Consider the following 14,981-nt stretch of genomic DNA (forward strand, 5'->3'; position numbering starts at 1 on the left):
ATCCTCGAACCCGAACCCAAACCCAAAAAATTTGGACCCCGTTTCGGGTTTTCTCCGTGGGACCTCAAACTCGTCGAGAAGGTTGTTATCCCTGTTTAAAACCATTTCTATTTTTAATAAAAACAATTAAAAATTTTGGATTTATTCAATTTTTTTTTTAAAAAAATACCACTTATCCAAACATACACAACTTTTAAAAATATATTTTTTCCAAACTACATTTTCTATATTCAAACTGAATATAAAACTCACGCTACATAATGAACATTAAAATTTGTATTTACGCCCATATAAATATTAATCAATATTATTTGAAATATATCAGTAAAATCAGTTAACCAATTTTATAAAATAGAAAACCGAAATCGAACCAATTTGAAATATATCTGTTAAATCAGTTAATCAAAATCGATCCAATTTAACCGATATTTCCAATTACCCAAATTACGGCGCCCGGTAGACGTTGGAATTCCGAACATGAACAAAGTTGGGAATTGCCACTTCGACCCGCAGAGGAAACCCAACTTCTATTTTCAACGCGTCCAAGACCAACGCGCATAATAAACGCGTGACAGACAAACTTTTTTTTAGGGTTTTAAGTGTTAATGCTTCTGCTCCGTCTCCTTTCAGGGTGAAACAAACCCCCTGTCATCGCCTCTCGAATCACGCGCACAGATTCCTCAATCCCATAGAAAAAATTGCTGATAATACGAAGGAGAAAGGAAAAAGGAGGGGTTTTGATCGAGGTTTCACACCTATTATGGCGGATGTGATGCATTCAGAGGCGGCGCTCGACCCGGAGCCGTCCTCTTCTGCGGCAGTGCTTGATCGGAGAATCGAGTTCCATCTGGCGAGGAAAACGTATAATGGTTTCAGCAATAATCGCAGTTTTGGGTTTAATCTGGTGACTTTGAATCCAAATTCAGAGCACGATAAGGTGTCTGAGTTGGCGGTGAAACGCGAAATGCCGAAGGTTTCGGAGAATTTGGGATTGGATCCGGAGCTTAGTTTGGGGATTACTTTCCGCAGAATTGTGAGATGTTTTATGACATCTCTTCAATATAATGCACTTTATTTGAATGCGTTTTGTTGTGTACTTGTTGTCTATGCTCCAAAGTTCTGAACGTTGTGGTCATATTATATCATAGGTCTACTTCTGTGTGTTTGTGTGTGCTTGAATCTACCTATCTGTTATTTTTGTTGATTTTTAAATGAGATACTCTGATTTCATTTTCTTTTTCGTCTTATTCCTATTTTTCATTATGGTTCGACCTTCTAAAGTTGATAGGATCTGCGAGAGTTGTAACAAGGAAAGGAAAACCTGAATTTTTTTTATCAGTAGATTGATTGTTAAGCCTAAAAATATACGTTCAATTTCAACTTTTTTATTTGGTGACATGTTTATCCATCGCTTAATGAGCCCATGTAATTTGATTTTCCATCTGTTGGCACCAGTCATTGATTCAATTTATTGATATGGGTTTGCCAAACGAATGCAGATCATATATAATCTATGGATAGTTTAAATAATTTGTCGTTTCCTTGCTATAAATGTGGTGAAAGTGTACCTTCGGGATGTTGCAAATTCTTTTTCTGTAACAAACTGCATGAATATAGGCCTTATACTATTAATTTCAGGGTGCTGGATTACGCAATCTTGGAAATACTTGTTTCCTTAACTCGGTTTTGCAATGTTTGACTTATACCGAGCCCTTAGCTGCTTATCTACAGAGTGGGAGGCATCAATATTCTTGTGAGTTTCTCCCTCTTTACGAATTTGTTGTTGCCCTACGTTCAGAAATAAAAACGAGTTTTAAACTCGCCTAATTTAGTTTTCTGTAACCTTCATTTTATATTATGTTCAGTCTACATTGGCTAAACTCAATCACTTTCTCGTTATGGAAAATTTTTGAGGCTCTTCATTCTGATTTTACTTTCATGGTCTATATGAAGGTCGCACTGCTGGATTTTGTGCTCTATGTGCAATACAGAAACATGTAAGCCGTGCTTTACAATCAACTGGGAGAATATTAGAGCCTAAAGATCTTGTTTCCAACTTGCGCTGTATCCTATTGAAAATGCGTTCATTTTTTTTATAATAGGAAGATAATGGGTCTCTTGTTGATTTGAACTTAAAGCAGATCATTTTAATCTTAGATTGATCATTGAAGTTTTGTTTTTTTGATCGTTTCTCTTTTTTCTTTCTCATTTTAAATGATATGCTGCATTTTTTGAGCTTTCCTAATTTTCTTTATTTTTGTTGCATGGTTGGCTGATCTTTTAGCATTTTTTGACTATATAGAAATGTTATTTCTTTAAAGCTTGGTTAGTACATTCCTTGTCTTTATCATATCATTTATTTTTCTTGATATCTGTGAGTGACCTTTGCCGAGTGACTAAGATCATGAAACAACCGTACTTTAATTTTATTACCAAATATTTTTCTTCTCAAAATATTTGAAGAAACTCGTCATAAATCTCTACATTGTTATGATGTCGTCTATTTAGTTTCCAAGTTGGGCTTCTAGCTTCTTTTAACCTTCGATTTTGTTGTTAAGGTTTGAACCCTTAATTGAGATATTAGGTATATCCCGTAGCTTTCGCAATGCTAGACAAGAGGACGCACATGAGTATATGGTGAATTTACTAGAATCCATGCACAAATGCTGCTTGCCATCTGGAGTGCCTAGTGAATCACATACTGCTTACGAGAAAAGTTTAGTCCACAAGATATTTGGTGGTCGCCTTAGAAGTCAGGTAATTTGTGGCTTTTATAAATGTATAGGTGTCAGAAAATGTTTATGGAGGTTTTTCCTCCACATTTCACAGGCAATTTAAGGAAAATGGCTAAACACCATTTTTTAAAAAAATTTGAGAAAATAACAACTTGTAATTTCACTGGTCAAGTGTAACTTATTTGCTTCATACTTTGCATGGTATCTTACTTGCTGCCATTCGATTATCTCTAGGGATGGCAATGAGGCGGGGCGGGTTTGTCATCTCCATCTTCCCGAATTCTATTCTTACCCTCATCCTCGTTTTTTCGAACCCGAAACCGCGGGGATCAACTTCACATCCCCGCCCCCATTCTAGTTTCAATATTAATGTGGCAAGATGAGGGCGGGTTCGGGGATTTTCTCAAACAAAAATTTATTATTATTAATGATAATATTAATATTAATATCAATAATAATAATAATAATAATAATAATAATAATAATATTTTAAACAATAATAATATACTAATATTATTATTGTTTTATTATTGATATTATTTTCGCGGCGGGATTGGGAATGAGGATAGTAATCCTATTATTAATATTTTAAAAAATAATAATAATATTATAATATTATTAATATAATAATATTATTATTTTATTATTGATATTATTTTCAGGGCGGGATTGGGAATGAAGATAGTAATCTCATACCCGTCCCGAATAAAAAATCCCCGAACCTGAACCTGAAAAATTCAGGGATTCCCGTCCCCGTTTCGTGTTTTCCCCACGGGACCCCAAACTCGTGGGGAAAGTTGTCATCCCTAATTATCTTCCAATATAAAGGTCTTTTTTCATCTTTATTTTGTGGCTTTAACTGTTGTGTCATTCTTCTAGGTGAAATGCATGCAGTGCTCCTTTTGCTCCAATAAGTTTGATCCATTCTTGGATTTGAGTTTGGAAATTGCAAAAGCAGATTCATTGCACAAGGCACTTGCTCATTTTACAGCTAAAGAGTTTTTGGATGGAGGTGCTAGGCAGTACCAATGTCAGGAATGCAAACAGAAAGTTAAAGCTCTTAAGCAGCTAACAATTCACAAGGCACCTCATGTGCTTACCATTCACTTGAAGCGATTTGGTTCGCATATACAAGGGCAGAAAATTGATAAAAAAATTTCTTTTAGCCCCAACTTGGACTTGAAACCATTTGTAACTGGTCCTGATGTAAGTCCTACTCATGAATATTTTTTTATTGTTATGCTTTTACATTTATATACATCTATCAAATCTATGCTCATATCATTCCTATGAAGCTCATTCAAGCATAAATTCTTTTTCCTTTTTTCTCCTTTCGAACCAGCTCTGTAATTAAACCATCGGTTTTTTTTTTGGGGGGGGGGATTAATTTTTAGTAAAGTAAATGATATCCAGTCCTTTGAACTCAACACGGTACTAGATTTCTTATGAAACTGTATGAAGCACATTCATCTTTGATTAAATTTATTATTTTTTTACTTGCTTTGATTGTGTAGTGATACCTGAGGAGTTTACCCTGAAGTTCATTGTCTGCAATTAACATAGTACTTTCTCTTTGATTTTGTCTCAATTACTGATTCTGGGAATAGTAACGATTAAATGGAATCTCTGGAATGCAATAAATGTGATATTTTGGTATACTTGGTTTTTGCCGATGTTGTTGGCTAATCAAACTTTGATTTAAATGCTGGAAATATATATGAAAGACAGTTATAGTTATTAATTATATACAAGTCTTAGTTTTCAGCAACATTCAAGAAAACTTGTATGTTTGCCATTCCTGACATCTATGTCCTGCTTTGTTCATTCTTTTGGCTTTATGATTCACATTTTAATGTCTTTTAATACTTGTCCATTTTGAATTTTACAGGATGAGGATCTCAGTTACACTCTCTATGGTGTTCTTGTTCATGCTGGTTGGAGTACTCATTCTGGACATTACTACTGCTTTGTTCGCACTTCAAGTGGCATGTGGTATTCTCTGGATGACAATCAGGTATGAAGTAACAGTGTTTTACAAACAACCAACAGATTTTAATGCATGATTTTCTTGGTAATTCATGTTCTGATTTGCTATTTCAGTTAAAATGGTTTTATCTTTTATTTTTTGTATAATCATCTGTATGTGAATCGAGTTCATATGCCAGTCCTTATAATTTGTATTTATTGTGATTTTTTTAATAGGTTGTCCAAGTTAATGAGAGGAAGGTTCTTGAACAAAAGGCCTACATGTTGTTTTATGTTCGTGATAGGAAAAATTGTAGTACAAAGAAACCAGTTGCTGTAGTCCAGAAAGAAAATAAGGCAGCCATGAATGCCATTGAAAATGTAGTGAATTTTAATATTAACCAGCAGTTGATGGGAAAGATACCAAATGGTTCAATTGATAAGAAGTCGGATGGTTCTATTCCTGTTGCTTTATCCGATAGAGGGACACTTACCGTCACTTCACTGAAGGAGCCTCCTAAAAGAATATCTTTTCAGAATGTAAATTGCTCTTTGGATGTTGATCATGTGTCCCAACGGAGGGATGCTCAATTAGAACCTTCATCATCAGTGCCTCCAGTAAAAGATTCAGTGGACTGTTGTGCTGCCAATTGCAATTCTTCTGGCAGTCGAGCAATGTTAGGTTCAACCTGTGAGGTCTCTTATTGTAATCGCAGTTTGGGTGATGCTCCCAAAATTATTGGCAGCCAAAAGGGTGTCAGTGCTGTGCAAGATTTGAATGCATCTGCTATGCAGTTGCCAAACTGCAATCTGTCGAAGGATTCGGTTAACAAGAAAGAACCTAGTGAATTTGTGCCCATGCCACCACCAAGGTGCTATAAGGACACTGCCAACGAAAATCATGGTAAATCAGCTGACCAGCCAGAGAACAGCAGTGTTGGTGTATCATCTGGAGATGTTTGCAGCATTGCAGCCACAAATCTGATAATGGTAATTACTTGCAGCCTGACACGGTTTTTTTTTTTCCACCTGACTTAATGAACATTCCGTTTTTCTATTTTTCTCAGCAATTGCTGTATGTCACTAACTCTTACTTGATTATTTCTTTAAGTGCGATAGCACAGTTACGCCCACAAGAACAATAGAGGAAGCATCAAATAAAAAGGGCTACTCAAATTTTGCAAAGCGAAGCAGAATTGAAGAGGCTCAGGTACCTCTCATCTTGGTGCGCAGCATGGACGATAATTCATTTGTTGACATCTGAAGCTTTAATCCTCTTCTTTCTCCCTTTCCAACGTGTTATGCCATGTTTCTAATTGTTAGTTTCTAGGTGCAAGGTTCACCTGGGAATGTTGGTGATCCAACCTCGTTAGAAACTCATGGAGGCGTACAAAAGGGGACTGATTACCACTCCAAGTTCTCGTTGCATTTACCTGCCACCTCAGAGAGCTTGCCAAATGGTATATCAAATAACAAAGTACCCCAACTCAAAGTAAAAGGGAAGCTTTTTAAGTGTCAGGTTTCCAGAATGTCGCTGAGTTCTAACATGATATTCGGAGTGGCCTTTGCCCTGCAGAAGCAGAAGCAGAAGCAGAGGCGAAGAAAATATCACTCTCTGCAATACAAGAATCCCAATTTGAAACAGTTGAGGAAAATTGACTCACCATCGGATCTTGTGCAATCTAATTCTGACAAATCATTACCTCTACCCGATGATCATGATACTCACTCTGAAAGAGAGAGAGCTGATTACCGCTCAAATGATGGAGATAAAAACTCAAATGTACAAAACATTAGTTGTAACGGTAATGTTATCGGTGATGTTAATGATGATGGACGCGGGGAGAAAGTTGGTCAGAATGGTGCCATGCACGCAACCGTAAATCCGTCACAATTAAGGAAGGCTGCTGTTCAAGGACCTGATAATTCAGAGAAAGAAAGAAGGGCATCAAGACAGAATGGTATTGCAATGACAATGCTCGAAGAGACAACTGGTAAAATTCCTTCACAAATTCGCATTTGATATTCTATCCTAATCTATCCATCGACAGGAAAATCATAATTTATTTATTTACCTTTGATTGTGTGAGTTTCAGTTGCCCGGTGGGATGGCATCAATGTTTTTCTTCCAGAAAATATGAAACCAAAATCGGAGCCTTCTCAAATTGGTTACATTGGGGATGAATGGTGAGTCCCAACTGGTTCTGATGTCCTGCGCTGAATAAACATATGGGTCAAGAATCATCTTATTTGAAATTGAATTTCGAGCTTATTTTTTATGCAAACATGATATCCTTCTGTTTCCTGATCCGCAAAAGCTATTTTGCCTAATACTTGTGATAAGAGATTAAATTTTTAGATCTGTTTCCGACGGTGAGACAATTATGTGAGCATTCGGAGTTCACACTCAAGTTATCGCGAAAGGGTTATGGTAGTTTTGTTAAAATATTATAGTTGTCTCTGAAGCAGGATCACATCCAGGGTTTTGTCCAATCAATGGACTCAAATCGTGTCATTTTTTGGTTTTTTTACCTTTTTTTACTTCAGTTATTGGCTGTCAACAATATGTCGGTCCACTGGAAGTTTATGATTTGAAAGGTATATGCATCTGTAGTATGACAAAATTATGAACTTTATTTTTCCAATACTTGTGGTCAACAGGGATGAGGAATATGACCGGGGGAAGAGGAAGAAGATACGGGGCCCCAAGATTAGCTTTGATGAACCAAATTTATTCCAAGAAATTGCAACAAGAAATGCAAAACTAAAGAGAGCGAAGCTGCACCCATCTAACTCCGGAAACCAGCCATTTAGGATATGATGGACCAGTGTCAACATAGAGAGATTTTCGAGCGAGAGAACCTTTTTCTTTCTTACATCAATCTTGCGCAAGTTTGTTGTTTTGGGGGGGTAGTTACACTGCTTCCAGAACTAAATTTAACAATTATAATGGCAATTTTTTGTTGTATTTTTTTCTTGCTTTAGGCCTCATTTTGAGTAGAGGTTGAGAAATGCACTATGCAATAACTTTCTTGTTTGGTCCCTTTATGAAATTATGAATGACCATAAACCATCTAATCTATATCTTTTGTCTTGTATTCCTCGTATATCAAATATTTCGGTTCTCGAAGATATTTTTGTTGAGGTTGTATTTAAGAATAGGTATCTTGTTAGACAATCTCATGAATTTTTATCTGTGAGACGGGTCAACAGTACCGATATTCACAATAAAAAGTAATACTCTTAGCAACAAAATTAATATTTTTCATTGATGATTCAAATAAGAGATTCGTCTCACAAAATACGATCTATGAGATCGTTTTACACAAATTTTTGTCTGTATTTAATTGGGAAATTAGCTCTGATTCTCGTTGAAAGCCTGTGTGCGATCTTTTAAAAAGTATATATTATGAATTTTCTTAAAATAGATTCCACTTTTTTTTCACTTTTTTTTAGAGTAACGTTATATATTCATTTAAAATTAAAAAAATAACAAATTTGAACATATAAAAGCTGGACTACAATTAACGAGAATGAAATTAATTAATTTGATGACAAGCAAATTTACGTCGAAATTTATAAATTGTTTCTGTCTAGTTGTCTTCACTACACAACAATCATTCGTCCAAAGTTTACCACATGCTTTGTGAGTTGGGGTGAACGTTTGAGTGGAAAAAATGTTTAGTAAATTTAAATTACAAACCATTTATTTATTTTAATTTTTATTGAAATTTAGCAAACAAATGTAATCATTTTAATTCAACAAAAAAAGATTATTTATTCTATTTAATTTAAATGAACAGAAAAATCTATTTTAGCATAATTTAACTTATAAACAACCAAATCTTGTATTCACATTTTCTAAATTTTTTAGAATTAATAAAAATATTAATCTATCCTCATTTATATTGTTGAATTTATATATATTTAAATAATAATATACATACATACATATATATATATATATACATATAAAATATTTTAATCATCATTAATAAAAAATATTTTTTAGAAAATAACTACCTCAGTTAAGAAATCTGTTTAGGACCATTTACCTATCTAAATTTTATTTGTCAAAAGCTTGTGTGAGACGGTCTCACGGATCGTATTTTGTGAGACGGATCTCTTATTTGGGTCATCCATAAAAAAATATTAATTTTTATGCTAAGAGTATTACTTTTTGTTGTGAATATCGGTAGGGTTGACCCGTCTCACAGATAAAGATTCGTGAAACCGTCTCACAAGAGACATACTTATTTTATTTTTTTTAGAAAAAATAACTTAATAAAACTTTCATGAATATAGAGCCAAGTACAAAAGTTAGAGGGAGACTGCCAATGAAATGATAATGTACATGAGCATCTTTGAGATGACATTTGTTTTCATATATTTTTATTTATAAAAATATTAATTTTTAATAAATAATTTAAATAAAATATTTATTTCATAAAATTAATATAGTGGGATCATATTTTAGTATTATATATATATATATATATATATATATATTTCATTGGACACGGAGCTAATAATGAGAGGTCTGAGTTGACTTGCCCTTGATAAGATTTGCACCAACTTCCCACGTCGATACTAACTTCCTTAATTTACTATTCCTTGACGAGATGATTTGTCCCAAAATAATAATAATTATTCTTTTGAATTTTAAATTTTCTCGAAAAATAATGAACACAACATAAAAAGTTTTATTTTGGAATATCTATTTATTAGAGAAATAATAATATATAAAAAAATATTTATTGTTGTTAATCAATATTTATATATATATATATATTATTTCATTAACGTTTCACTCTTTTTACTTATTAATTTTGACAAAATCAATTCTCTATATATATATTTTTTAACAATAATTCTCTATATATTTTTATATCTATAGAACAAATGAAAACCCAATTACTGCGATAAAGATTGGTCAAAAATCATTTAGTTACACTAAAAAAAATCATATAGTTGTTCATTCATATTCTTTCTCTATAAAAAAGAACAAAATATCAATAAAATCGATTCAAATATTTGTGAAGAAAATTAAAACGACCGAAATAGAATAATCTATGACTGAGAGTAGCACTGATATTGTACGTAATTTTTACATCACTACAGTTCCTTTCAGGTTGAACCACGCGGATTTCGAATTCGATTATATTATAAAGGCCAAGACTTCCCTTATAAAAACAAGAGAGAGCCCCCTGATGAAGTAAGCTGAGAGCACGAAAGTATTAAACTTATTGATCTGGTCGAGATGAAACTATCTATTGAAAAACCTCTTCTTATAGTTCAACGAAAATTCGATGGACATTACTGTCTTAATGTTGTCCTATCATATTTATACTCAAAATATCATCGTTTCCCATAATATCATTATTTTTAAACTAAACATAATAAAATTAAAACTCAAAACATAACCTTTAAAAAAACTGACTACAATATTGTTACATTTAACTTATCAAAAACTCATAATAAATGTTGATAGTAGAATAAATATTCGTGGTTTCATGATATGTTCACAAATGACCATTTCATTCTTTATTTTAAAAATCCAACAAAATGTTAAAAATAACATGGCAAAAACTTATGTGAGACGGTCTCACGGGTCGTATTTTGTGAGACGTATCTCTTATTTGAGTCATCTATGAAAAAGTATTACTTTTTATGCTAAGAGTACTACTTTTTATTGTGAATATCGGTAAGTTAGATCCGTCTCACAGATAAAGATTCGTGAGATCGTCTCATTAGAGACGTATTCAAACAACAAAAGTGTCCTTCTCAAATAATTATTAAGATAAATTATAATTGAAAATAAATTGGAATTTTTAAATTTTAATAAATTTTTTTAAAAAATATTATTACATAAAACTGCTTAATATATTAAAAGGAAATATCAAAGGGACTTCTATAAAAGCTTAAAGATTAGTAAGTTCATACGACCAAGAAAAAGCTTAAACACAAGATCAGAAAACAGAGTGGATTTTGAAAATCCAACAGTCCCCGCCTTGAATTTTCCGCGCTTTTTCACCGAATTCCACAAAGATTTTAAAGCCAGCCCTTCTTAGCAATCTTCGATATGCACTTGCGCAGTTTTTCGGTTTTGTTTTGATCTTTTCCACTTGTATGTTTTCTGCTGGAAGTTACAGATTTTCCGCGTTTAATGAATATATTTGTTTCTGATTTCCCTGCGAGCTTTCTGGGTACTTGGATTGAAGCGTTAAAGTTTGAATTTTGATCCCTTTTCTCCTTATTTGCGTGGATTTTATTCTCCTTGTGTTCTTACCGCTACTACAAACTCTTGATTTTGATTTCATATACAGTTTGCTTTGTGATTCTGTTATCTCTTCTGTTTCCGCCACTTTCAAAATCAAAGTCCTATTTTTGGGGTGATTTCTGCTGAATAATGGGAGTTCAGAAAGATAGGGTGAGATTCACTGTTGGCGGCCGGAAATTTGAAACCACGGCCACGACCCTGGGGAACGCTGGCCGGAATTCTCTCTTCGGCTCTATGTTTGACGAAAATTGGGATCTTCAATCCGACGCCATCACCGAACACTTCATCGATCGAAACCCGGATTGCTTTGCGGTCCTTCTTGATCTCCTCCGAACAGGGGAGCTTCACATTCCCTCAAATGTTCCTGAGAAATTGCTATACAGTGAAGCCATGTTCTATGGCCTCTTGGACCATGTCAGGACTTCCAGGTGGGGCCCATTCGATGGGAATCGGCTCCATTTGGCTCGGTCAATTGTTGGACTGGCTCCAGGGGACGGCACAGCCATTCGGGCTGGACCAGATGGTGGCTGCTGTGTGGCTCATGGTAGTATGGTTCATGTGTATGATTGGATGCTGGAAGAGCGCTCTCCTATCAATCTTGATTATCAAAGGGTGAACGATGCTATTTGGGTCGATGAGGAAAACGTTGTGATCAGCGCCTGCGAGAGATTAGGCCGAGATGATGGAGGAATGGGGTTGTTCAATGCATTGACAGGAGAATTAAGGTTTAAGTTTCAGGTGAAGCACGAGAATCAGGTTAAGAGTTATACTGGTGGTGCCTTGTGTTCTGATTCATATTACAAGTTGTTCTGTAGCTGTAAAGGTCGAAGCAACGAGTATGGGATCGGTGTTTGGGACCAAATCACCGGAAAACAGATAGATTTTTTCTATGAATCGAACGGATGGTCACTCGGTGATGCTGACAAGTTGCAATGGTTACATGGTACGAACTGTTTGTTAGTATCAACAATGTTTCCAAGAAAAGATAATTGTTACATTAGCTTGTTGGATTTCCGTGTTAAAAACATGGTGTGGTCATGGTGTGATATAGGGGATCCAATAAAGGAAGAGCGAAGGGTTAGGGACGCGATAGCGATGGAGGCAACGAATTCAATATGTGTGGTGAATGAGTATGAAGATTTAGGGTTCATAGATTGGAGGAGTACTGCAGGAACTGTGAGATGGAGTTCGAGAAGTAGGCTTACGAAGGGGAAAATGCCGGACGAGCCTTGCTATCCGAAGCTGGCGTTGCACGAGGGGCAGCTCTTCTCGTCGATGAATGATGGTATATCGGTCTTTTGTGGTCCCGATTGGGTATTGACGTCGAGGTTGAAGAATAGTCGAGGTGGTTCGATATGCGACTTTTCGATAGGCGGGGATCGACTTTTTGCACTACATAGTGAAGAAAACTGCTTTTGATCTATGGGAGACTAAGCCTCCACCAATTATATAAATTTTTGACATATTAACCAACGTTTGGTTGATATATCTTTGTTTTGCATGCTTCCAATATGTTTCTTATTTTGCAAGTGATGAATACTTTTAGGTGATTTTGTAATATATAGAAGAAAATGAGCATTATTTACAATTCACAATGTGCAAAGATATCATAATTGGAATAGGAAATTGATTGCTTAACAAGCATGCTAAGGTATGTTTCTTTGCTTCTATAGATGCATATCCAAAATAATTTAAGTCCATATAGATGAAAACACCAAATAAAAAGAATCCCCAAACCATGGGAAAAACTAACAATTGTAAGTAGGGTGTAAATGGTCCATGTGGATCAAGTTTCAAGCTCAATTTTTGCTAATTATTTTTCAAGCACTAAGAATTTATAAAAACATATAGAAAATGTAAAAATAAAGATAATTATTTTGAAAACAAAAAATTCTACCCCCGTTATAAATTACTTCGGGTTGTTAGTTGAAAACCTATCCGGTCCTGTTTAATTTTTTCATGCTTAAACAAACCGGTTTTTACGGCGAATTTAGTGTTTGCCAAGTTTCCTGCGAATCGGCAGGTCTTCCTTTTCCAGCGTTTTCCAAAACTGGTTCTTATCCTTGGTAATGCACATATCCATTGTGGTGCGGTTTAACTCGATTTGCGACGTAATTTACAGGCAAATGAGAGGATCTAACAACTTGATGATATGATACATGTCTGATCTTGTAAGGAAGTGTCGTTAACATCTTTTATTAATTTCAAAATGAAATGATTTTTGCTTAGTCTAATAGGTCATGTTATGGGAAGGTGGAAAGTGGAGGGAAAGGAAAATGGTGGTTGATAGAAGATACTTTCTTCATCTCTTTATCACACCAAACAACTCAAAAGAGAATAAAAGAATCATGCTTCCTTTTTGCGGTTTCAACAACTTTACACATTTTCTCCAACCAAAGATTATTTATAATTTGGAATCATCTTTTTTTCATTAAAAATTCTAATCCCAAATACAAAATTAGTCTATGATCAAGTTTAAAAACACAGTATCAGATGGGATCAAAGTGTTTTGAGCTTTTAGCTGTAGATGCAAAACTTTGAGTCATTTCTGTCCAAAATTATTATGTAAAAGTTACTCAATTTCTCCAAACAAGTTCTTGCACAAAGTTCATCAAGTCCTCATAGTTGGTCACCAAGTCATAAACGTAAATGATAAGAAAGTGCTCACGAGGGTTGTTGCCAAAGAAGTGAGCACTAAAAAAACACAGCATGCAAATTGAATGATTTTTCTCCTCTGTCCTACTGAAACTTACTTTGGATAGCAGTAGAGATTTGGGTTTTAATTTCGAGTTTTACGAGTAAAAACATGAGATGTAAACAGTAAACACACATGCTTTCATGTGGCCACAGAGGAAACCAATGGTCCTAGCAACACAGGGTAAAGATCACCGTGGCATCTAGCATAGAGATTGCCAGAGGAACTTGGCTAGAGAATTTCACTGGCAAGAACTTTATATTCTCTATCAATAAACGGAATCATCATCTGTATGATCAGATATACTATTTTTCGAGTACAAGAATTTTCTTGTTGTATATGAGACGTAACAACTAATTCGACAATCAAGATTCGAACAAAAATGCAGTGCCGCAACATTATAAAATCATGCATAATTGGGCATGACTTTTTTCAAGGAATGTGATTGGTTGAGAGTCCTCGGGGGCGATTTCGTTGAAGGCGATGTAGTTTTGGTGCTTGTCGTAAACATGACATATGATCAGGAATCGTCTTCATCAAATGCCAGTTCCATGTAGCCTCGTTCAGGTACTGTTTAAGCATTCGAAATAGAACTTGATAGAAAATGATTAAACATAATAAATCGAAATGTGGATAGAACAAAAATACCTTCCCCAGTTTTCCTGAAGCGATTTATGAGCTTCCCTTTTAAGTTATAGCTAGAAATTCTTGTGAAATGTGATGAGGAATGTGTACGCTGATGAAAACGATAACAAATGTCGTCATTGTCCTGTATGATCATATATGTATCACATTCATCAGAATACAATATCGAGCTACTGTACATTTTAAAAAATTTGAGTTACACTTTTATAAACAACTTTAACTTTAGGTATAATCGTAAACATTTGGCCCCTCATATTTTTCTTTATCCCATATCTACCAGTTAATGATTTTATATCAGTAACTTCTTCCTTGATATATAATTCATTTTAGGTTTAGGATATAGGAATGCAACATGTGATACCGCCTATCTCACATTGTAAAAATTAAAGATTTAAAATGAGTTTATATGGGGGCTACAATGGACTTCAATAGGAACTTGATTTAATCATTTTCGTAAAGCGATGACAAGATATAGTTGCTATATGAGCCTATTGTGCTGGCGCGGGCGTGGGCCTGGGCTTGGGGCGTGACAAAATGGTATCAGAGCCGGTCATCTGCAAGGAACACCGGGAAATAAGTGCTATGCGGGGCAAAGTGCTACGTGCATGACATCTCTTGAACCTGCGGGGCAAAGTGCAACATGACAGGAGCCACCTCTTGA

At 34.8% G+C, this 14,981-nt stretch overlaps 2 protein-coding genes across 2 annotated transcripts; both read left to right on the forward strand.

The window, feature by feature from the left end:
• Positions 1-485: 485 nt before the first annotated feature.
• LOC142504740 (uncharacterized) lies at positions 486-7,773 on the forward strand. Its single transcript, XM_075617523.1, has 11 exons — positions 486-1,033; positions 1,639-1,753; positions 1,954-2,064; positions 2,585-2,757; positions 3,615-3,941; positions 4,624-4,749; positions 4,938-5,690; positions 5,812-5,910; positions 6,031-6,694; positions 6,797-6,887; positions 7,362-7,773. Exons 1-11 carry the CDS (start codon positions 761-763, stop codon positions 7,519-7,521), a joined length of 2,892 nt encoding a protein of 963 aa, XP_075473638.1. The 5' UTR covers positions 486-760; the 3' UTR covers positions 7,522-7,773.
• Positions 7,774-10,574: 2,801 nt separating this feature from the next.
• On the forward strand, positions 10,575-13,651 carry LOC142505853 (BTB/POZ domain-containing protein At2g24240-like). The gene has a single exon (XM_075618976.1). It carries the CDS (start codon positions 11,110-11,112, stop codon positions 12,397-12,399), a length of 1,290 nt encoding a protein of 429 aa, XP_075475091.1. The 5' UTR covers positions 10,575-11,109; the 3' UTR covers positions 12,400-13,651.
• The last annotated feature ends 1,330 nt before the right edge of the window (positions 13,652-14,981 follow it).

Source organism: Primulina tabacum, chromosome 10, assembly GCF_025594145.1.
Source record: "Primulina tabacum isolate GXHZ01 chromosome 10, ASM2559414v2, whole genome shotgun sequence".
In the NCBI taxonomy this organism is placed as follows: domain Eukaryota; kingdom Viridiplantae; phylum Streptophyta; class Magnoliopsida; order Lamiales; family Gesneriaceae; genus Primulina; species Primulina tabacum.